At 46.4% G+C, this 24,833-nt stretch overlaps 1 protein-coding gene across 1 annotated transcript in view; it reads left to right on the top strand.

Moving 5' to 3' along the window:
• LOC115141275 (protocadherin-16-like) overlaps window positions 1-24,833 on the top strand; it is an 85,637-nt gene that overhangs the window by 17,052 nt on the left and 43,752 nt on the right. Inside the window, exons 7-19 of the mRNA XM_065027217.1 lie at window positions 61-337; window positions 1,132-1,319; window positions 1,477-1,573; window positions 1,844-2,001; window positions 5,916-6,401; window positions 10,638-11,001; window positions 14,868-15,107; window positions 16,157-16,282; window positions 16,664-16,873; window positions 17,043-17,338; window positions 17,611-17,861; window positions 18,668-18,800; window positions 18,916-19,102. Of these exons, the coding sequence (XP_064883289.1) occupies window positions 61-337; window positions 1,132-1,319; window positions 1,477-1,573; window positions 1,844-2,001; window positions 5,916-6,401; window positions 10,638-11,001; window positions 14,868-15,107; window positions 16,157-16,282; window positions 16,664-16,873; window positions 17,043-17,338; window positions 17,611-17,861; window positions 18,668-18,800; window positions 18,916-19,102 (3,013 nt within the window). The remainder of the gene's footprint in view (window positions 1-60; window positions 338-1,131; window positions 1,320-1,476; window positions 1,574-1,843; window positions 2,002-5,915; window positions 6,402-10,637; window positions 11,002-14,867; window positions 15,108-16,156; window positions 16,283-16,663; window positions 16,874-17,042; window positions 17,339-17,610; window positions 17,862-18,667; window positions 18,801-18,915; window positions 19,103-24,833) is intronic.

Raw genomic sequence — 24,833 nt, 5'->3', positions numbered from 1 at the left:
TGACAAACTTGAATTGAAAGTGTCATGTCCTTTAAAAGTGTGTCCATGACCTTTGCCCAGGTGAAGGACATGTACATGTTGATGGTTCTGGCCACGTCGGGCCACGGACAGCTGACGAAGACGGGCAGTGCCACGGTGAGGGTGTCGGTGACCGATGAAAACGACAACTCACCTCGTTTGACACAGGAGAGGGCTTTCCTGGCCGTGAGAGAGAACCTTCCGGCGGGGTCAGGGTTCGGACGGGTTTCGGCTATGGATCGCGACTCAGGGCTCAACGGCAGGCTCAGTTACAGACTCCTACACCCAGACAGAAGCTTCCAGATCAACTCACACACAGGTAGTTCAACGACTGGTTAATGAATGGACTAAAAAAAAATACACTGAGTGTACAAAACATTAACAACACCTTCCTGATATTGAGCCCCCCTTTGCCCTCAGAACAGGCTCAATTTGTCCAGGCATGGACTCTAAAAGGTGTCGAAAGTGTTCCACAGGGATGCTGGCCCATGTTGACTCCAATGCTTCCCACAGTTGTCAAGTTGGCTCGATGTCCTTTGGGAGGTGGACCATTCTTGAGACACACGGGAAACTGTTGAGCAGGAAAGACTCAGCGGCGTTGCACACTCCGTGTATAATAACTTTATATTTACCACAGGAACTTCAGATGTGGCACTCAGAATAGACACACAACACCACAATTTACATGACCATTCACCCTCACTCATTCTCCTACTGCAGCTCCCTGTGCTGTATGTTCTCTGTGAAAATAAATCAGGTTAGCTGCAGTGTTGAGTGTCCTGCTGGGCCCTAATTGGCCTGCTGTGAGATTGTGTGTAGCCGCTCTCGAGATAACTCTAACCTTCACTGCAGCTGTTCAGGTTGCTGCCATGCCTGTGTGTGTGTGTGTGTGTGTGTGTGTGTGTGTGTGTGTGTGTGTGTGTGTGTGTGTGTGTGTGTGTGTGTGTGTGTGTGTGTGTGTGTGTGTGTGTGTGTGTGTGTGTGGGTGATCAAAGATGACATGCTCTCCCTTTACTTTCTCATCATTACTTCTCTCCCTCCCGTTTCTCTCACTCTCTCTCTCTCTCTCTCCCTCCTTCCTCTCTCCCTGTGTCCTCTCCCTCTCTCCCTCAGGTGAGATCAGTACCCGTGTAGGTCTGGACAGGGAGCAGCAGAGTAGTTACCAGGTGTTGTTGGTGGTCCAGGATGGAGGTACTCCCCCACGCAGCGCTACAGGGACAGCCTTCATTACCGTCCTGGATGAGAACGACAACACTCCCTCCTTCAGACACAGCCAGCCTGGCAGAGGACTGACCATGCAGGTGATAGTGAGGTTGCGTCCCAAATGGCAGCCTATTCCCTATATTGTACACTACTTTTGACCAGGGCCCTTAGGGCATGGGGTCTCACATGATATGTTAGTGGTCAGCGTTGAGAAGGAAACAAGTCACCGTTTTACCTTGTGATTTCATTCCGTAGGTGATGGAGGGCCAGGCATCAGGTCTACTGCTGGGGAAAGTACAGGCCAAAGACCCTGATGAGGGAGAGAACGGCACGGTGTACTACTCCATGTCAGGTGAGAGAGGGATGGAAGAAGGAAGAGAGAGAGGGAGAGAGTAAGGGAGGGATTGTGTATAAGTTAATGATTGAAGAGTAATTTGCTATTTTCTGCCGTTGAGTGATTATGTGAGGAATGCATTGTTTTTTTCTGGCATTGTTTCCAAAAACAACTCTGTGTAACAATTTGTAGCTGGACTCACTCACTCACTCACTCACTCTGTATCTCTCTCTCTCGGTCTCTTTTTTTCTTTCGCTCTCTTTTTCTTTCTCCCTCCCTCCTCTACAGGTCCCAGAGCAGAGCGTTTCTCTTTGAACCCGACTACAGGTGAACTGCGTTCCTCCTCTCCTCTGAGTCATTCTGACAGAGCTGAGTACAGCTTCACTGTGACTGCCACTGACCGAGGCCAGCCATCTCACAGCGCTACCTGTTCACTACACATACAGGTGAGACCCCTAACCCCTAGCCCATAACTCCTTCCCTCTCACAGCTCTACCTGTACACTACACATACAGGTGAGACCCCTAACCCCTAGCCCATAACTCCTTCCCTCTCACAGCGCTACCTGTTCACTACACATACAGGTGAGACCCCTAACCCCTAGCCCATAACTCCTTCCCTCTCACAGCTCTACCTGTACACTACACATACAGGTGAGACCCCTAACCCCTAGCCCATAACTCCTTCCCCCTCACAGCTCTACCTGTACACTACACATACAGGTGAGACCCCTAACCCCTAGCCCATAACTCCTTCCCTCTCACAGCGCTACCTGTTCACTACACATACAGGTGAGACCCCTAACCCCTAGCCCATAACTCCTTCCCCCTCACAGCTCTACCGGTACACTACACATACAGGTGAGACCCTAACCCCTAGCCCATAACTCCTTCCCTCTCACAGCGCTACCTGTACACTACACATACAGGTGAGACCCCTAACCCCTAGCCCATAACTCCTTCCCCCTCACAGCTCTACCTGTACACTACACATACAGGTGAGACCCCTAACCCCTAGCCCATAACTCCTTCCCTCTCACAGCTCTACCTGTACACTACACATACAGGTGAGACCCCTAACCCCTAGCCCATAACTCCTTCCCCCTCACAGCTCTACCGGTACACTACACATACAGGTGAGACCCCTAACCCCTAGCCCATAACTCCTTCCCTCTCACAGCTCTACCTGTACACTACACATACAGGTGAGACCCCTAACCCCTAGCCCATAACTCCTTCCCTCTCACAGCTCTACCTGTACACTACACATACAGGTGAGACCCCTAACCCCCCACATACAGGTGAGACCCCTAACCCCCCACATACAGGTATGAGCCCTACCTCAGACTGCTATCTCCTATCCCCTACCACCTTTCTTCTCACAGATCTAGCTGTATCCTAATCATAAGGGTCAGAAAACTACTACATCATAGCCAACACCAATCTATCAAATATCCCATATTTAACTAAAGTATTGGGAGAAGTACTACGTCAAGCTTGCTCTAGAAGTCTGGCTCTAGAAGTCTGGCTCTAGAAGTCTGGCCCCTCACAACAAAGTCGTTCCAAATAGACGTGGCAGTCTCCTTCCTTCCTTCCTTCCTTCCTTCCTTCCTTCCTTCCTTCCTTCCTTCCTTCCTTCCTTCCTTCCTTCCTTCCTTCCTTCCTTCCTTCCTTCCTTCCTTCCTTCCTTCCTTCCTTCCTTCCTTCCTTCCTTCCTCCCTCACTTCTCCTTCTCTGTGACTTTTCAAAAGAGATGGAAAACTGCAGTAGGTATGAATCAAGTGCTCCCATCTGGCCCATGATGATCACCAGCTGTGATTGCTCTGATCAAGACCATACTGAATGACTTCAACACTTTTAATACAGTAGCCTCACTTCAATACGACACCGCCTGGTATATGCACCCACATAAAATACACCATTCAAGTTAATTTAATTAATATTTAATATACAACTTAATAGTGACCGACCAGGCCAGCACAATGGAAGGAACTCTGTAGCTGTAAATCCAAGATGCATCCCAAATGACACCCTATTCCCTGTATGGTGCACTTCTTTTGGCCAGTGCCCTATGTAGGGAATAGGTTGCCATTTGGAACACAGACCGGAATCTCTAAGGTTCCAGGAAAATAGAAGGGTCTTGTAATGGCTGCAGTAAAACAGCGTCTCTGTGTTCCTTATTTCTTTTATTTTTTTCCTTCCCTCATTTCTCTGTGAAGAATGTGAGTAATAATTAGTGTGTAATAGGATTTAACATGGCTGTGTTGTTCTTGTCTGTTGACATGTTTCTATCAGAGCCCTCGTCCAAGACAAGTACAGCAGTAGGGACAGGATATGATCTCACAAATTCTAACGCTTGTTGACATTCAATTTGCCGTTTAATGTGGAGTTAATTAATAGATTGTCATATTATGTTTCATAAAGAGCATGGGCTGTTTAGTGACTGCCAACATAGTGGTGCTGTATAGTGTACCTATGGGTTATCAAGGTGTTGTAGGTTGTAATTGTAATGAATTAAGTATAAACAAGTATTTGTTGAGGAGAAAAATGGATAAGAGTACAAAACTTTTATTTTCCTTCCTCTCTCTTTCTCCTTGTCTTGCTCTCTCTCTCTCTATTTCTCCTGGTCTAACTCTCTCACTTTCATTCATTTATTCTCTCTCGCTCTCTCTCTCTCTCTCTGTCAGATATTTAAACCCTGTGACTCCATCCCCTGCTTTGAGCGATCTGAAAAACAGGCTTATTAGAACAATGTGGTATATGTGTAACTTCTGGGGCCTGTTTCCATACAAAGGGAGCGATGTGTCAAAGCTGAAGTCTTTCATGTTCTTCTGATTGGTCATCAAGGGAGGTGTAAAAACTCAATACTGTAGACGCCCGAGTCCAGCCCACTGCAGTGAGATCTGAAAGCTTACTACAATTTCCTTTTTTGATTATGTTGACTTTTATCCCTTATTATTTTTCCTGGCAGTGACATGCCTATCTGATTAAACGTGATTAGCACTAGCAGGCCTGTTGTGGGAGTTTGTAAAAAACTCTTAAAACGTTCAGTTTCTTTTATTCACAGTGAGAAAAGAGAGTGGAAGGGGGGAAATCTGTTGCAGGTTCACAGCGTCCCATTGAATATTTGGATTCTTTAGCGTTGTTTTGGAAAATGTAGCTCCAACTGCCACAAGGCATGTATAATGGTCTTTATTAGACACATAGCGTGAGTCTGCTGAGTGTTCATGTTCAGCTATCTTGCTAAATGGATTATCATTAATGTCAATGATTTTCATAGTTGCTCAAAATGTTCCTCAAAGGTTAACAGATTGTTTGAAGATCCCAGTTATAAAAAACATTGATTAGCTAGCTACTAATTTTGTCCTCCAGCCGGCTCTCCCTATTGAACCTGGTGATGAAGTTAGCTACCTACAAACCTTTAACACCAATATATTGATGATATATGCTTACCATATCCCTATGGCTCTGTCTATAGGTCCTGAGTGGTGTATTGAGGATATACAGTATGCTTACCATATCCCCATGTCTCTGTCTATAGGTCCTGAGTGGTGTATTGAGGATATACAGTATGCTTACCATATCCCCATGTCTCTGTCTATAGGTCCTGAGTGGTGTACTGGGGATATACAGTATGCTTACCATATCCCTATGGCTCTGTCTATAGGTCCTGAGTGGTGTATTGAGGATATACAGTATGCTTACCATATCCCCATGTCTCTGTCTATAGGTCCTGAGTGGTGTATTGAGGATATAACGTATGCTTACCATATCCCTATGGCTCTGTCTATAGGTCCTGAGTGGTGTATGGAGGATATACAGTATGCTTACCATATCCCTATGGCTCTGTCTATAGGTCCTGAGTGGTGTATTGAGGATATACAGTATGTTTACCATATCCCCATGTCTCTGTCTATAGGTCCTGAGTGGTGTATTGGGGATATACAGTATGCTTACCATATCCCCATGTCTCTGTCTATAGGTCCTGAGTGGTGTATTGAGGATATACAGTATGCTTACCATATCCCTATGGCTCTGTCTATAGGTCCTGAGTGGTGTATGGAGGATATACAGTATGCTTACCATATCCCTATGGCTCTGTCTATAGGTCCTGAGTGGTGTATGGAGGATATACAGTATGCTTACCATATCCCTATGGCTCTGTCTATAGGTCCTGAGTGGTGTATTGAGGATATACAGTATGCTTACCATATCCCCATGTCTCTGTCTATAGGTCCTGAGTGGTGTATTGAGGATATACAGTATGCTTACCATATCCCCATGGCTCTGTCTATAGGTCCTGAGTGGTGCATTGAGGATATATAATATGCTTTACCAATACCCTATCTCTCTGTCCACAGGTCCTGAGTGCGAGCAGAGCTCCTTCCAAAGCCAACTCCCTCTCCATATACTTAAACTCCATCGAGGAGGCCAAACCGGGCTCTGTGATTGGCTCTGTGAAGTCACATGACAGCTTAGAGCTCCCTGAGGCTGGTCAGGTGACCTATACGGTGGTGGGCGGGTCAGACCGAGACGGAACGTTCATGGTGGACCGTCAGACAGGTGACGTGTACCTGGCGAGGGAGCTGGACTACGAGCGATCTGCCCGCTACACACTACAGATAGAGGTGGACGACTTCTCCATGACATTACCCAGCAGCCACCTGGTGCAGCTGGACATCGAGGTGAAGGACAGCAACGACCACGCACCCTACTTCCCGGAGGACCCCGTTACCATGGTGATACCTGAGAACATGGAGCCTGGGGCGTCCATCTACACCTTCCAGGCCTCGGACCAGGATGGATCAGGACCCAACAGCCTGCTGACCTACTCCATCCTGCACCAGGTAGGGTTTGGGGGTTAGGGTTAGGAGGTTAGGGTTAGCAGGTTAAGGTTAGGAGGTTAGGGGTAGGACCCACAGGTTAGAGAAGCAAAAATCAGTAACAGATACCTGCCGTTGTGCCCTTGAGCAAGACACTTAACCCCTTAAACTAGTGGTTTAGGGAGTAGAGCAAAAGAAGGAGGTTAGGGTTAGGAGGTTAGGGTTAGGAGGTTAGGGTTAGGAGGTTAGGGTTAGGAGGTTAGGGTTAGGAGGTTAGGGTTAGGAGGTTATGGTTAGGAGGTTATGGTTAGGAGGTTGGGATTAGGAGGTTAGGGTTAGGAGATTAGGATTAGTTTAAAAAAATGTTTTTATTTATTTCACCTTTATTTAACCAGGTAGGCCAGTTGAGAGCAAGTTCTCATTTACAACTGCGACCTGGCCAAGATAGAGCAAAGCAGTGCGACACAAACAACAACACAGAGTTACACATGGAATTAACAAACGTACAGTCAATAACACAATAGAACAAATCTATATACAGTGTATGCAAATGAGGTAAGACTAGGGAGGTGAGGCAATAAATAGGCCGTAGTGGCGAAGTAATTACAATTTAGCAATTAAACACTGGAGTGATATATGTGCGGAAGATGAATGTGCAAGTAGAGATACTGGGGTGCAAAGGAGCATAAATAAATAACAATATGGGGATGAGGTAGTTGGATGGGCTATTTACAGATGGGCTATGTACAGGTGCAGTGATCTGTGAGCTGCTCTGACAGCTGATGCTTAAAGTTAGTGAGGGAGATTTGAGTCTCCAGCTTCAGTGATTTTTGCAATCCATTCCAGTCTTTGGCAGCAGAGAACTGGAAGGAAAGGCGGCCAAATGAGGAATAGGCTTTGGGGGTGACCAGTGAAATATACCTGCTGGAGCGCATGCTATGGGTGTGTGCTGCTACGGTGACCAGTGAGCTGAGATAAGGCGGGGCTTTACCTAGCAAAGACTTATAGATGACCTGGAGTCAGTGGGTTTGGCGACGAATATGAAGCGAGGGCCAGCCAGCGAGAGCATACAGGTTGCAGTGGTGGGTAGTATATGGGGCTTTGGTGACAAAACGGATGGCACTGTAATAGACTGCATCCAATTTGCTGAGTAGAGTGTTGGAGGCTATTTTTTAAATGACATTGCCGAAGTCAAGGATCGGTAGGATAGTCAGTTTTACGAGGGTATGTTTGGAAGCATGAGTGAAGGATGCTTTGTTATGAAATAGAAAGCCGATTCTAAATTTAATGGTTTGGAGATGCTTAATGTAAGTCTGGAAGAAGAGTTTACAGTCTAACCAGACACCTAGATATTTGTAATTGTCCACATATTCTAAGTCAGAACCTTCCAGAGTAGTGATCCTGGATGGGCGGGCAGGTGCGGGCAGCTATTGGTTGAAGAGCATGCATTTAGTTTTACTTGCATTTAAGAGCAGTTGGAGGCCACGGAAGGAGAGTTGTATGGCATTGAAGCTCGTCTGGAGGTTAGTTAACACAGTGTCCAAGGAAGGGCCAGAAATATACAGAATGGTGTCGTCTGCGTAGAGGTGGATCAGAGAATCACCAGCAGCAATCACCAGCAGAGAAAAGAGTCGGCCCGAGAATTGAACCCTGTGGCGCCCCCATAGAGACTGCCAGAGGTCCGGACAACAGGCCCTCCGATTTGACACACTGAACTCTGTCTGAGAAGTAGTTGGTAAACCAGGCGAGGCAGTCATTTGAGAACCCAAGGCTGTTGATTCTGTCGATAAGAATGTGATGATTGAACAGAGTCGAAAGCCCTGGCCAGGTCGATGAATACAGCTGCACAGTATTGTCTTTTATCGATGGCGGTTATGATATCGTTTAGGACCTTGAGCGTGGCTGAGGTACACTCATGACCAGCTCAGAAACCAGATTGCATAGCGGAGAAGGTACGGTGGGATTCGAAATGGTCGGTGATCTGTTTGTTAACTTGGCTTTCGAAGACCTTAGAAAGGCAGGGTAGGATAGATATATGCCTGTAACAGTTTGGTTCTAGAGTGCCTCCCTCTTTGCAGAGGGGGATGACCGCGGCAACTTTCCAATCTTTGGGAATCTCAGACGGACGAAAGAGATGTTGAACAGGCTAGTAATAGAGGTTGCAACAATTGCAGTGGATAATTTTAGAAAGAGGTCCAGATTGTCTAGCCCAGCTGATTTGTAGGGGTTGAGAATTTGCAACTCTTCCAGAACATCAGCTATCTGGGTTTGGGTGAAGGAGAAATGGGGAAGTCTGGGCAGGTTGCTCTGGGGGGTGCAGGGCTGTTCACTGGTGTAGGGGTAGCCAGGTGGTAAGTATGGCCAGCCGTAGAAAAATGCTTATTGAAATTCTCAATTATCGTGGATTTATCGGTGGTGACAGTGTTTCCTAGCCTCAGTGCAGTGGGCAGCTGGGAGGTGCTCTTATTCTCCATGGACTTTACAGTGTCCCAGAACTTTTTGGACTTAGTACTACAGGATGCAAATTTCGTTTGAAAAAGCTAGCCTTTGCTTTCCTAACTGCCTGTGTGTATTGGTTCCTAACTTCCCCGAAAAGTTGCATAATTCAGAACTCCACAGGATGTTTTAGTGCTGATCAAGGGCAGTCAGGTCTGGAGTGAACCAATGGTTATATCTGTTCCTGCTTCTACATTTTTTGAATGGGGCATGCTTATTTAAGATGACGAGGAAAGCACTTTTAAAGAATAACCAGGCATCCTCTACTGATGGAATGAGGTCAATATCCTTCCAGGATTCCCGGGCCAGGTTGATTAGAAAGGCCTGCTCTCTGAAATGTTTTAGAGAGAGTTTGACAGTTTAGGGCACCTAACAGTACGAGCTCTGAAGATAGATGGAGGGCAATCAATTCACATATGGCTTCTAATGTTAACATGCATGAAACCAAGGCTTTTACGGTTACAGAAGTCAACAAATGAGAGCGCATGGGGAATGGGAGTGGAGCTAGGCGCTGCAGGGCCTGGATTAACCTCTAAATCATCAGAGGAACAGAGGAGGAGTAGGATAAGGGTATGGCTAAAGGCTATAAGAACTGGTTGTCTAGTGCGTTCAGAACACAGACTAAAAGGAGCAGGTTTCTGGGCGCGGAAGAATCGATTCAAGGCATAATGTACAGACAAGGGTAAGGTAGGATGTGAATACAGTGGAGGTAAACCTAGGCATTGAGAGACGATGAGAGAGGTTTTGTCTCTAGAGACATCATTTAGACCAGGTGAGGTCACCACATGTGTGGGAGGTGAAACAAACGGGCTAGCTATGGCATATTGAGCAGGGCTGGAGTCTACAGTGAAATAAGACAATAATCGCTAACCAAAACAGCAATGGACAAGAGATATTGACATTAGGGAGAGGCATGCATAGCCGAGTGATCATAGGCACCAGTGGGAGGCTAGGCGAGCTGGAGACATGGCGATTCAGACAGCTAGCGGTCCGGGGATAGCAGGCTAGCAGAAGTGCCTTAGGGGGAACGTCTCGACGGAAGAAGTCTGTTGTTGTAGCCCCCTTGGACGGTTACGTTGGCAGACCAGTCGTGTTGGATTGGCAGGGCTTCATGTAGGCAGTAAAAGGTTCCAGGCCAATTGGCAAAATAGGTATTGTAGCCCAAGAAGTTGGCTGATGGACCTCTAACACAGGTTAGGGTTAGGAGGTTAGGATTAGGAGGTTATGGTTAAGAGGTAGGGGTAGGAGGTTAGGGTTAGGAGGTTAGGGTGAGGTTATGGTTCGGAGGTTATGGTCCGGAGGAGGTTAGGTGGTTAGGGTTAGGAGGTTAGGGTTTGAAGGTTAGGGTCAGGAGGTTAGGGTTAGGTGGTTAGAGTTAGGAGGTTAGGGTTAGAACCCACAGGTTAGAGAAGCAAACATCAGTAACAGATACATTGCTATTTCAAATTCCAGACCGGTCGTGAAAATTTGAGATGTACTCACTGGCAACTAGACCATCTCCTGCCGTTGTGCCCTTGAGCAAGACACTTAACCCCATAAACTAGTGGTTTAGGGAGTAGAGCAGAATAATTATTTATATCTCTGCAGATGAACTAATAAAGTCATTCTCTTCTGTATTCTCTTCTGTTTCAGTACCCTGGACTAATAAAGTTATATTGTATTTGACTCTATTCCAGTACCCTGGACTGAAAACATTATATTCTATTCTACTCTGTTCCAGTACCCTGGACTGATAAAGTTATATTTAATTCTACTGTGTTCCAGTACCCTGACCTCCCTGACATCCTGACCCTTCACCCTTCCACTGGCGTCCTGACCCTGGCGCAGGAACTGGACCATGAGGTTACTTCCTCCCTCATCCTGGTCATACAGGCGACAGACTCCGCCCTGAACGGCAGCCAGCGGCGCTGGGGCTCCGTGACAGCGAGGGTGTTTGTGACAGACGAGAACGACAACGCTCCAGTGTTTAGCTCGCCTTCCGCGGTCAGTGTCATGGAGGACCAGCCTGTGGGCTTCGTGGTTCTCTACGTTGTGGCGCGAGATGCCGACCAGGGGGAGAACAGACGGGTCAGCTACTTCATCGAGACTGGCAATGCTGGAGGGACGTTCAGCCTCAACCGTAATACTGGTGGGTCATTTAAAGAACTCCTAGTGTGATGGAAGTGGCTTGATGAGCCACGCTCACGGAAAGGTAACCTAGTCTGAGACCTGAATGCTTTTGTCAGCTCCCCAAGCTAATGCCTAGGCTTTAGCTCAGCTGGATAACACAGCCTTGTGGCATGCAGGGGACGAGTTCAAACCCAGTCGGTAACACTGGCACACGGTATTGTTTTCTCACGAGAGCAATCATGTAGTTGCCAGCTGTACTGTAAACACATGGTCTGATGTCAGAAGGCTATTGGTACCATATTACTAGCTTGCATGTGGTTGAGTCTGTGAGAGAGTCTCATAATGTTCAACCTATAATCAGGCCCTAGCACAGTTAAAACAGTATAAACAGGGAAGTGTGAAGAGATGTCGTGTGAGAGACGAATCAGAGTTAACGAAGTTACCCCAGTACATTGCGTATGCCTGCCTACCTGAGCGCTAAACCCTACCACCTCCAACACTGCTGCAGCTGTAACAACCACCATCGCTGTAAGTAACGATACAGCTATCTGGCTGCAGTTTAACTACTTTTTCCATAGCAGAAGGCCGCATCGAGTGTGGCTGGCAGTGAACATACACTGCTAGACACGCAACGGGCAGGGCTGCCGTGCTGCGCTGAGATTACACACACACACAAAGACACACACACCAGGCCTGCAATGCATCGCTGAGATTAGGGCTTCCCTCTCCTTCTCGTTACCTGGCCCTGGGAGCAGAGGAAAGAGAGGGCACAGCACTGACTCCATTTCAATTTCATGCTTTAATGAGCCGCAACCGTCAAAGAGAGAGTGAGGCGGGAGGGGAAGGAGGGATGAGGGGGGTTATGTTGGTTCTGTTTTAAGTTTTTGGGTTTGTTGTTTTCTCTCTGTATCTCCGTACTCTCTGAGATAACTTGCCCCAGAGCCTTTAGTATGGTCAGAGTTAGTGGCTGGAATAGTTTCAGCCGTTGTGACTCCTCAGTGAGAGAGAGAGGAATTCCAGTCTCTTTGGTTTACGTAGTGTTTTATTGTGTATGTATGGTTGTATTAGAGTAGAGCAGTCACAGTTCTGAAGAATGAGGTGAACTAAGGTAAAGATGTTTCCTTGCTCCCACATGTTTCTTCTCATGTTAGACATTCTATTAGTTTCTTCTATGAATAGGATTAGTCTAGGGAACAGTGTCGTCTTACACAAATTGATACAAATTTAAAACTTTCAGGGGCAAATTCTCAGGCCTAGATTAAGCCTACTCCTGGACCAAAAAATATCCTAAATAAAGAGGTTTATTCCAGGAGTTGACTGGGATTCATCTGGATCAAAGGGAAACTCGACACACATAGTTTGATTTAATATTTCCATTTAGCCCAGAGGTGGAAAGAACCCTTAATAGAGTTAGGAGACACCCATCCTCCACCCAGAAGGATCCACGGTTACCATGATCTGTAGTAGGCTTCTCCTACACAGCTCCCTGTTGTACTGGTGTAATGGGAACCTAACCAAAACAGAATGTGTAGAGATGGGACCGTTTCTCCTGTCATCGTAGACCCTGGCCTGGGCCGGTGGACAGGATAGGACAGGAGCAGACCAGGTGGTCAGAGGATTAACTCATGCCATTAACTGTCATTATACTGACTAATTACCTGCATTGCTGGAACCAGTTCAAGATGGGCAAGGCATGAACGTATACACACACACACACACACACACACACACACACACACACACACACACACACACACACACACACACACACACACACACACACACACACACACACACACACACACATACTGGAACCAGATCAATATGGCCGCCCTCTCTCTGTGACACACCTGATAGATCTTGACAGCTTCCTGTTTCTATCTCCTCAGCCGACCAGGGGATTCCTTGGTTCCTGATTGGTGGGGCAGTGGGGGAGGGGTGGAGCCAGGGTCAACGCATGTCTCACACACCACAACAAAGCCCAGAAGACCAAACTGCAAATAGTGTGCGTGTGTGTGGGTGTTATCAAAGTCTCAAAAGAGGGACTGAGTCACACACACAAACACGCACACACACACATGCAGTTCTAATCGCTCCTTTAATGGTTCCCAGCAGTCTGAGGTTGGGGTTCTTTGGTGTTTTGTTTCTGCCTTTCATGGGAATAGATCCACACACACAGATGACTGGGTGAACAGGGTGGGTGGGTGTGTGTAAGTAAGTGAAGCTCTTGGCAAGCAGCAGCGCTTGGCCTCCGACGGAGAGGGAAGAATCACTGGTGAAAGATGAAGCTACCAGAGAAGTGAAGCTAGCAGTGAAAGCGAAGCTAGCAGAGTTGTGAAGCTAGCAGAGTGTTGGAGCTAGCAGTGAAAGTTGAAGCTAGCAGAGTGTTGGAGCTAGCAGTGAAAGTTGAAGCTAGCACAGTGTTGGAGCTAGCAGTGAAAGTTGACGCTAGTGGAGTGTTGGAGCTAGCAGAGTGTTGGAGCTAGCAGTGAAAGTTGAAGCTAGCAGAGTGTTGGAGCTAGCAGTGAAACTTGAAGCTAGCAGAGTGTTGGAGCTAGCAGTGAAAGTTGAAGCTAGCAGTGTGTTAAAGCTAGCAGTATAAGTTGAAGCTAGCAGAATTGTGCTGGACCACAGGGACCTTTCACAGGGTGTGACTGCACAATAGGTAGGGAGAGGGACCAGCTGAGTCTGCTTCCCAATAGCACCCTGCATCCCAACTAAGTTCACTACTTTTGACCAGGGCTCTCCCTAGGCTCTCTCTCCATCCTTGAATATGTATAGTCTCCTCTCCTCCACCCCAGGCTCCCTCTCTAGCTCCTCTCCTCCACCCCAGGCTTCCTCTCTAGCTCCTCTCCTCCACCCTAGGCTTCCTCTCTAACTCCTCTCCTCCACCCTAGGCTCCCTCTCTAGCTCCTCTCCTCCACCCCAGGCTCCCTCTCTAGCTCCTCTCCTCCACCCCAGGCTTCCTCTCTAGCTCCTCTCCTCCACCCTAGGCTTCCTCTCTAACTCCTCTCCTCCACCCTAGGCTCCCTCTCTAGCTCCTCTCCTCCACCCCAGGCTCCCTCTCTAGCTCCTCTCCTCCACCCCAGGCTTCCTCTCTAGCTCCTCTCCTCCACCCTAGGCTTCCTCTCTAGCTCCTCTCCTCCACCCCAGGCTTCCTCTCTAGCTCCTCTCCTCAACCCCAGGCTTCCTCTCTAGCTCCTCTCCTCCACCCTAGGCTTCCTCTCTAACTCCTCTCCTCCAGCCTAGGCTCCCTCTCTAGCTCCTCTCCTCCACCCCAGGCTCCCTCTCTAGCTCCTCTCCTCCACCCAAGGCTCCCTCTCTAGCTCCTCTCCTCTCCTCCACCCTAGGCTTCCTCTCTAACTCCTCTCCTCCACCCTAAGCTCCCTCTCTAGCTCCTCTCCTCCACCCCAGGCTCCCTCTCTAACTCCTCTCCTCCACCCTAGGCTCCCTCTCTAGCTCCTCTCCTCCACCCCAGGCTCCCTCTCTTACCCCTCTCCTCCACCCCAGGCTCCCTCTCTAACCCCTCTCCTCTCCTCCACCCCAGGCTCCCTCTCTAACCCCTCTCCTCTCCTCCACCCCAGGATCCTTCTCTTACCCCTCTCCTCCACCCCAGGCTCGCTCTCTAACCCCTCTCCTCCACCCCAAGCTCCCTCTCTAACCCCTCTCCTCTCCTCCACCCCAGGCTCCCTCTCTAACTCCTCTCCTCCACCCCTGGCTCCCTCTCTAACTCCTCTCCTCCACCTCAGGATCCTTCTCTTACCCCTCTCCTCCACCCCAGGCTCGCTCTCTAACCCCTCTCCTCTCCGCCACCCCAGGATCCTTCTCTTACCCCTCTCCTCCACCCCAGGCTCCCTCTCTTACCCCTCTCCTCTACATTTCCAGGTTCTCTGTCTATCCTGAAGCCCATCGACCGGGAGGAGCAGGTCCTGTTCAACCTGACCATCGTAGCCCAGGACCACGGGGTACCAGCACTCTCATCCAGCCAGCTGCTGTCTGTCCAGGTCATCGACGTGAACGACCAGGTGCCCTGGTTCCAGGAGAACCAGTACCAAGCCCAGATTACAGAGAACCAGCCTGCAGGAACCACTGTTCTGGTGGTGTCAGCCTCCGACCTGGACCAAGGTGAGAGATGCTAGGCTTGAGCTCAGTGGGCTAACACAGGAGATTCAGTCGTTACATACATAGTATACAGCACTGACAAGCACATGACTGTAAAGCCCTCATCATAAACTCTATGTTATGGTGGCCTTCTTTATGACATAGTAATATACAAAGTACACATGATGACACACAGTTCTTCTACATATTTGCTGTACTGTTTCTTTTAAAAAATTGAACTCAGTTTCAGCCAGCAGAGCCTCTTGTTCTAAGTGTTGATCCTCCATGTGTTCAACGTATGTTCACATCATCAGCATCGGCAGTAACAGTTGGTTTTAATTGAAGACCGTGCTGGGGGACGGTGAGTGTGTGTGTGTGTGTCTGTTTGTGTGAGTGTGTGTGTGTGTGTGTGTTCACATTCCCCTGGAGTTAGTCAAGAGCACATAACCCAGAAGGATTATAAAGTTTCTCTCCAGGGTGATTAGTGGGGTAAGGTGATGGTGCCAGAGTCTTTCTCTGTTAGCACGCTATCACACACACACAACACAACACACACACACAATCTACCAGCCTCCGCCCACCCCGGTGCAGCCCAGCCATCCGCTTACACAGCAAAACCAACTACAAACAAATAAAAACAGGAATGCTGCTGTCTTTGCTCTTTTTGGTGAGAAAAAATTATCGTGTTTTTTTTCGCAACACTTATTTGCGCATGTTTTCAGTGCCCGGGGGTAGAGAGGGCTCAAAGTATAACATGACTGAATGGAATAGGACTCTGCCGGCCCAGCTCCCTATGAAAATGATGCCCATTTGACTTACACAGCCGGCTCCAATCCTTCTCCCTACCACTTCCCACTGGCCCTAACCCTTTGATGTTTTCAAACTGTATCTGTAAGATGGAAGCAATATTGTGGAAGCTCCACCACTGCTGCAGTGTGTATACCTACCCAGACCCTTCACATCTTCAGAACATTGAAGGTAAGGGCCAAGGGGATGGTGTAGGCTGCTGACAGATAGTATTCGGGTTTGACTTCATATGCTCCTTCTCTCTCTTTCTGTCTCTCTCTCTCCAGGTACCAATGGCCAGGTGACATATGGAGGCATCTCTGATGAGGGTTTCAGCATTCACCCAGCTACAGGTGTTATAACCACCACTAAAGCCCTGGACAGAGAGGCACAGGAACAATACACACTGACAGGTAACTGGCTCTGACCATAACATTTGACCCTGTCCCCTGACCCTTAACCCGTAACCCCTCAGCCTAACTCCTGGCTCTAACCCTGGTCCTTAACCCTGACCCTTATCCTAATCCTAACCACTAAAGCCCTGGACAGAGAGGCCCCACAACTGTACACTCTGACAGTTAACTGGCCCTTTATATGAGGAACCCACAACATTCCAAACTGGCCATGTTTTTATAGTTCTGATTTTATGGGATACATGAGTGGTACAATGGCCATGTTGGTGTTATTTTCTCTGTTTGTCTTACATCTCTCTTAGAAACACAATATGGTTTAGTTAATAAATACATTTAGACTGCTGAAGCCTTGTTTAATTCCTAATCTCCCCTTTTGTCCAGTGTATGCCCGAGACGGTGGCATGCCTCCTAACTTTGCCCGGGCGTCAGTGAGGATCCGGATGTTGGATGAGAATGACAACGCCCCAACGTTCAGTAGACTGTACTACAGTCTGGAGGTGCCTGAGAACATGGAGGCTGTTGAGCTGTTCACCCTCAGAGCTACGGACCTGGACACTGGGGACAGCGGAGAGATGACCTACAAGATCACAGGTAAGATCCAACTATTTGTAGATCACAGGAATCCAATTGAATTTATAATTTACTGATCCATTGATCGCAATTGTGAGATTTACCTTTCATATTCTGCATCTCTTTCTCGCATCCTCCTCGCTTCCTTTTTCCTCTTCTGTTTCTCCCACTTCCTCCCTCCCTCCTCTAGCAGGCGACCCATCAGGTGACTTCCGTGTGGACAGGAAGTCAGGTGTTCTCTCCACCTCCAGACCGCTGGACAGGGAACGTAGGGCCAGGTACAGTCTGACAGTGACAGCCCTTGACGGGGGCTCTCCGGCCCTGAGCAGCACGGCCACTGTAGAGGTCACTCTCCTGGACGTCAACGACCACAGCCCCCAGTTCACCAGCTCCAGCTACACCGCTGACCTCTCTGAGGATGCTCCTATTGGCTCCCTGGTGCTGGAGGTCTCTGCTACTGACCTGGACCAAGGGTCTAACAGCCAGGTACACAGACTGAACTCATAGGCTTGCGTCCCAAATGGCACGCTAGTCCCTACATAGTGTACTACTTTTGATTAGAGCCCAATGACTCCTGAGCCCCCTTAAGGTTTGCCAAATGTAGCATAACACTTTTGCCACCCTTTATGACATTTTGCTAACAAAAGGAAGCCATCTATCTAGACCTTCAAAGGGTTAATGAAGGCTTCATTAAGCATTAAAAGTGATGTTACTTTTTGTAATCTAATCTAATCGACTGTGCTCTGTTCTCATCCCAGGTGCTGTACTTCCTGTTGCGCGGTTCCCAGGGCATGTTCATCATTGACCAGCACACGGGACATGTCATCACCGCCGCGCCGCTCGACCGGGAACGAACTGCGTCGTACACTTTCGATGTCTGTGCCACAGACTCGTCCCCCGCCAGCCCACGCAACTCCACCGCCACGGTCACCGTGTATGTACAGGACGTGAACGACAATGCTCCATTCTTCATCCAGGATCCCCTGGTTATCAACATCTCTGCCTCCAGGTAGGTAGCCTACAGGTTAGCGAACAGGAAGTCTGTCAGTTCGAATCCCATGTCTGACAAGGAAGAATCTGGTTTGGAGTGGGCTTGCATCCGGAGGGTTTATCTGTACTCTTTCACATGTCTTCTTTGTTGCATGCCACCATCTACTGTTGTGTGTCTTAGATGCCATCACCTGCTGTTGTGTGTCTTAGATGCCATCACCTGCTGTTGTGTGTCTTAGATGCCATCACCTGCTGTTGTGTGTCTTAGATGCCATCATCTACTGTTGTGTGTCTTAGATGCCATCACCTGCTGCTGTGTGTCTTAGATGCCATCATCTACTGTTGTGTGTCTTAGATGCCATCACCTGCTGCTGTGTGTCTTAGATGCCATCATCTACTGTTGTGTGTCTTAGATGCCATCACCTGCTGCTGTGTGTCTTAGATGCCATCATCTACTGTTGTGTGTCTTAGATGCCACCATCTACTGTTGTGTGTCTTAGATGCCATCACCTGCTGTTGTGTGTCTTAGATGCCACCATCTACTGTTGTGTGTCTTAGATGCCATCACCTGCTGCTGTGTGTCTTAGATGACATCATCTACTGTTGTGTGTCTTAGATGCCATCATCTACTGTTGTGTGTCTTAGATGCCATCACCTGCTGTTGTGTGTCTTAGATGCCATCATCCACTGTTGTGTGTCTTAGATGCCATCATCTACTATTGTGTGTCTTAGATGCCATCATCTACTGTTGTGCCCAGGTTTTAGTTGGACATCCATGTATAGGATTTTAAAAATTATAATAAAATTATTCTTATTCTTCTCCAGTGTCTCCTCCCACCGCGTCCTGGCCACCATGCGGGCAGAGGACCGTGACTTTGGGGCCAACGGCTCAGTGTTCTACCGCTTCGCCAGCCCTGTCCGGGGCTTCACCATTAACTCTCTGACCGGGGACATACAGGTGTTGTTTCATTATTCATCAGGGTATTTAAATAACCCCTGTAAGGGATGGCTTGTATAGGGAGACTTCAGATGAAAATACTTCATTTATTCATTCATTCATTCATTCATCCCAGGCTACAGAGAAGCTGCAGGGACTGACCCAGGGCCAGAGGACTCTGATTGTAGAGGCTATGGACCAGGGCAGCCCAGCCCAGTCCTCTCTAGGTGTGGTGGTCATCTACATCAGAGAACAGACCTACAGGGGGATCCGCTTCTCACGCCACGCTAGAGATGTCAGTCTGCAGGAGAACGCTGCCAAAGGTAGGAACAGGCCATGTTTATTTGATTCTGTTTTGTTGTGAGCCTGAGGTGTGTATACTGTAATTAATGTTTAGAACACAGTGTGATAGTGAGGTGTGTATACTGTAATTAATGTTTAGAACACAGTGTGATAGTGAGGTGTGTATACTGTAATTAATGTTTAGAACACAGTGTGATAGTGAGTTGTGTATACTGTAATTAATGTTTAGAACACAGTGTGATAGTGAGGTGTGTATACTGTAATTAATGTTTAGAACACAGTGTGATAGTGATGTGTGTATACTGTAATTAATGTTTAGAACACAGTGTGATAGTGAGGTGTGTATACTGTAATTAATGTTTAGAACACAGTGTGATAGTGATGTGTGTATACTGTAATTAATGTTTAGAACACAGTGTGATAGTGTGTGTTTAGAACTGTAATTAATGTTTAGAACACAGTGTGATAGTGATGTGTGTATACTGTAATTAATGTTTAGAACACAGTGTGATAGTGAGTTGTGTATACTGTAATTAATGTTTAGAACACAGTGTGATAGTGATGTGTGTATACTGTAATTAATGTTTAGAACACAGTGTGATAGTGAGTTGTGTATACTGTAATTAATGTTAAGAACACAGGGTGATAGTGAGGTGTGTGTGTTTAGAACACAGTGTGATAGTGAGAGGTGTGTGTTTAGAACACAGTGTGATAGTGAGGTGTGTGTTTAGAACACAGTGTGATAGTGAGGTGTGTGTGTTTAGAACACAGTGTGATAGTGAGGTGTGTGTTTAGAACACAGTGTGATAGTGAGGTGTGTGTTTAGAACACAGTGTGATAGTGAGGTGTGTGTTTAGAACACAGTGTGATAGTGAGGTGTGTGTTTAGAACACAGTGTGATAGTGAGGTGTGTGTTTAGAACACAGTGTGATAGTGAGGTGTGTGTTTAGAACACAGTGTGATAGTGAGGTGTGTGTGTGTTTAGAACGCAATGTGATAGTGAGGTGTGTGTGTGTTTAGAACACAGTGTGATAGTGAGGTGTGTGTGTTTAGAACACAGTGTGTTAGTGAGGTGTGTGTTTAGAACACAGTGTGATAGTGAGTGTGTACTTTAGTTTAGAACACAGTGTGATAGTGAGTGTGTGTGTTTAGAACACAGTGTGATAGTGAGGTGTGTGTGTTTAGAACACAGTGTGATAGTGAGGTGTGTGTGTTTAGAACACAGTGTGATAGTGAGGTGTGTGTGTTTAGAACACAGTGTGATAGTGAGGTGTGTGTTTAGAACACAGTGTGATAGTGAGGTGTGTGTGTTTAGAACACAGTGTGATAGTGAGGTGTGTGTGTGTGTTTAGAACACAGTGTGATAGTGAGGTGTGTTTTAGAACACAGTGTGATAGTGAGGTGTGTGTTTTAGAACACAGTGTGATAGTGAGGTGTGTGTTTTTAGAACACAGTGTGATAGTGAGGTGTGTGTTTAGAACACAGTGTGATAGTGAGGTGTGTGTTTAGAACACAGTGTGATAGTGAGGTGTGTGTTTTTAGAACACAGTGTGATAGTGAGTGTGTGTTTTAGTGTGTGATAGTGAGGTTTAGAACACAGTGTGATAGTGAGGTGTGTGTGTGTTTAGAACACAGTGTGATAGTGAGTGTGTGTGTTTTTAGAACACAGTGTGATAGTGAGTGTGTGTTTAGAACACAGTGTGATAGTGAGGTGTGTGTGTTTAGAACACAGTGTGATAGTGAGTGTGTGTTTAGAACACAGTGTGATAGTGTTTGTTTAGAACACAGTGTGATAGTGAGGTGTGTGTTTAGAACACAGTGTGATAGTGAGGTGTGTGTTTTAGAACACAGTGTGATAGTGAGTGTGTTTTAGAACACAGTGTGATAGTGAGGTGTGTGTTTAGAACACAGTGTGATAGTGAGGTGTGTGTTTAGAACACAGTGTGATAGTGAGGTGTGTGTTTAGAACACAGTGTGATAGTGAGGTGTGTGTGTTTAGAACACAGTGTGATAGTGAGGTGTGTGTTTAGAACACAGTGTGATAGTGAGGTGTGTGTGTTTAGAACACAGTGTGATAGTGAGGTGTGTGTTTAGAACACAGTGTGATAGTGAGGTGTGTATACTGTAATTAATGTTTAGAACACAGTGTGATAGTGAGGTGTGTATACTGTAATTAATGTTTAGAACACAGTGTGATAGTGAGGTGTGTATACTGTAATTAATGTTTAGAACACAGTGTGATAGTGATGTGTGTATACTGTAATTAATGTTTAGAACACAGTGTGATAGTGAGGTGTGTATACTGTAATTAATGTTTAGAACACAGTGTGATAGTGAGTGTGTATACTGTAATTAATGTTTAGAACACAGTGTGATAGTGTGATAGTGAGGTGTGTTTACTGTAATTAGTTTAGTGTGATAGTGAGGTGTGTGTGTTTAGAACACAGTGTGTTAGTGAGGTGTGTGTTTAGAACACAGTGTGATAGTGAGAGGTGTGTGTTTAGAACACAGTGTGTTAGTGAGGTGTGTGTTTAGAACACAGTGTGATAGTGAGGTGTGTGTTTAGAACACAGTGTGATAGTGAGGTGTAGTGAGTGTGTGTTTAGAACACAGTGTGATAGTGAGAGTGTGTGTTTAGAACACAGTGTGATAGTGAGGTGTGTGTTTAGAACACAGTGTGATAGTGAGGTGTGTGTTTAGAACACAGTGTGATAGTGAGGTGTGTGTTTTAGAACACAGTGTGATAGTGAGGTGTGTGTTTAGAACACAGTGTGATAGTGAGGTGTGTGTGTTTAGAACACAGTGTGATAGTGAGTGTGTGTGTTTAGAACACAGTGTGATAGTGAGGTGTGTGTGTTTAGAACACAGTGTGATAGTGAGGTGTGTGTGTTTAGAACACAGTGTGATAGTGAGGTGTGTGTGTGTTTAGAACACAGTGTGATAGTGAGGTGTGTGTTTAGAACACAGTGTGATAGTGAGGTGTGTGTTTAGAACACAGTGTGATAGTGAGGTGTGTGTGTGTTTAGAACGCAATGTGATAGTGAGGTGTGTGTTTAGAACACATTGTGATAGTGAGGTGTGTGTTTAGAACACAGTTTGATAGTGAGGTGTGTGTTTAGAACACAGTGTGATAGTGAGGTGTGTGTTTAGAACACAGTGTGATAGTGAGGTGTGTGTTTAGAACACAGTGTGATAGTGAGGTGTGTGTTTAGAACACAGTGTGATAGTGAGGTGTGTGTTTAGAACACAGTGTGATAGTGAGGGTGTGTGTTTTAGAACACAGTGTGATAGTGAGGTGTGTGTTTAGAACACAGTGTGATAGTGAGTGTGTGTTTTAGAACACAGTGTGATAGTGAGGTGTGTGTTTAGAACACAGTGTGATAGTGAGGTGTGTTTTAGAACACAGTGTGATAGTGAGTGTGTGTGTTTTAGAACACAGTGTGATAGTGAGGTGTGTGTTTAGAACACAGTGTGATAGTGAGGTGTGTGTTTAGAACACAGTTTGATAGTGAGGTGTGTGTTTAGAACACAGTGTGATAGTGAGGTGTGTGTTTAGAACACAGTGTGATAGTGAGGTGTGTGTGTTTTAGAACACAGTGTGATAGTGAGTGTGTGTTTTAGAACACAGTGTGATAGTGAGGTGTGTGTTTAGAACACAGTGTGATAGTGAGGTGTGTGTTTTAGAACACAGTGTGATAGTGAGGTGTGTGTTTAGAACACAGTGTGATAGTGAGGTGTGTGTGTTTTAGAACACAGTGTGATAGTGAGTGTGTGTGTTTAGAACACAGTGTGATAGTGAGGTGTGTGTTGTTTAGAACACAGTGTGATAGTGAGGTGTGTGTGTTTAGAACACAGTGTGATAGTGAGGTGTGTGTTTAGAACACAGTGTGATAGTGAGGTGTGTGTTGTTTAGAACACAGTGTGATAGTGAGAGGTGTGTGTGTGTTTAGAACACAGTGTGATAGTGAGGTGTGTGTTTAGAACACAGTGTGATAGTGAGGTGTGTGTTTAGAACACAGTGTGATAGTGAGGTGTGTGTTTAGAACACAGTGTGATAGTGAGAGGTGTGTGTGTGTTTAGAACACAGTGTGATAGTGAGGTGTGTGTTTAGAACACAGTGTGATAGTGAGGTGTGTGTTTAGAACACAGTGTGATAGTGAGGTGTGTGTTTAGAACACAGTGTGATAGTGGTGTGTGTGTTTAGAACACAGTGTGATAGTGAGGTGTGTGTTTAGAACACAGTGTGATAGTGAGGTGTGTGTTTAGAACACAGTGTGATAGTGAGTGTGTGTTTTAGAACACAGTGTGATAGTGAGGTGTGTGTTTAGAACACAGTGTGATAGTGAGGTGTGTGTGTGTTTAGAACGCAATGTGATAGTGAGGTGTGTGTTTAGAACACAGTGTGATAGTGAGGTGTGTGTTTAGAACACAGTGTGATAGTGAGGTGTGTGTTTAGAACACAGTGTGATAGTGAGTGTGTGTGTTTAGAACACAGTGTGATAGTGAGGTGTGTGTGTTTAGAACACAGTGTGATAGTGAGGTGTGTGTGTTTAGAACACAGTGTGATAGTGAGGTGTGTGTGTTTAGAACACAGTGTGATAGTGAGTGTGTGTGTGTTTAGAACACAGTGTGATAGTGAGGTGTGTGTTTAGAACACAGTGTGATAGTGAGGTGTGTGTGTGTTTAGAACACAGTGTGATAGTGAGGTGTGTGTTTAGAACACAGTGTGATAGTGAGGTGTGTGTTTAGAACACAGTGTGATAGTGAGGTGTGTGTTTAGAACACAGTGTGATAGTGAGGTGTGTGTTTAGAACACAGTGTGATAGTGAGGTGTGTGTTTAGAACACAGTGTGATAGTGAGGTGTGTGTTTAGAACACAGTGTGATAGTGAGAGGTGTGTGTGTGTTTAGAACACAGTGTGATAGTGAGTGTGTGTTTTAGTTGTGATAGTGAGGTGTGTTTTAGAACACAGTGTGATAGTGAGGTGTGTGTTTAGAACACAGTGTGATAGTGAGTGTGTGTTTTAGAACACAGTGTGATAGTGAGGTGTGTGTGTTTAGAACACAGTGTGATAGTGAGGTGTGTGTTTAGAACACAGTGTGATAGTGAGTGTGTGTGTTTAGAACACAGTGTGATAGTGAGGTGTGTGTTTTTAGAACACAGTGTGATAGTGAGGTGTGTGTGTTTAGAACACAGTGTGATAGTGGTGTGTGTGTGTGATTAGAACACAGTGTGATAGTGAGGTGTGTGTTTTTAGAACACAGTGTGATAGTGAGGTGTGTGTGTTTAGAACACAGTGTGATAGTGAGGTGTGTGTTTTAGAACACAGTGTGATAGTGAGTGTGTGTTTTAGAACACAGTGTGATAGTGAGGTGTGTGTTTAGAACACAGTGTGATAGTGAGGTGTGTGTGTTTAGAACACAGTGTGATAGTGAGGTGTGTGTGTTTAGAACACAGTGTGATAGTGAGGGGTGTGTGTGTTTAGAACACAGTGTGATAGTGAGGTGTGTGTTTAGAACACAGTGTGATAGTGAGGTGTGTGTTTAGAACACAGTGTGATAGTGAGGTGTGTGTGTGTTTAGAACACAGTGTGATAGTGAGGTGTGTGTGTTTAGAACACAGTGTGATAGTGAGGTGTGTGTTTAGAACACAGTGTGATAGTGAGGTGTGTGTTTAGAACACAGTGTGATAGTGAGGTGTGTGTTTAGAACACAGTGTGATAGTGAGGTGTGTGTTTAGAACACAGTGTGA

The sequence above is a fragment of the Oncorhynchus nerka genome, linkage group LG14, assembly GCF_034236695.1.
Source record: "Oncorhynchus nerka isolate Pitt River linkage group LG14, Oner_Uvic_2.0, whole genome shotgun sequence".
Taxonomy (NCBI): Eukaryota; Metazoa; Chordata; class Actinopteri; order Salmoniformes; family Salmonidae; genus Oncorhynchus; species Oncorhynchus nerka.
Note: the sequence above shows the minus strand (reverse complement) of the source record. Positions and strands in the feature narration are given on the sequence as shown.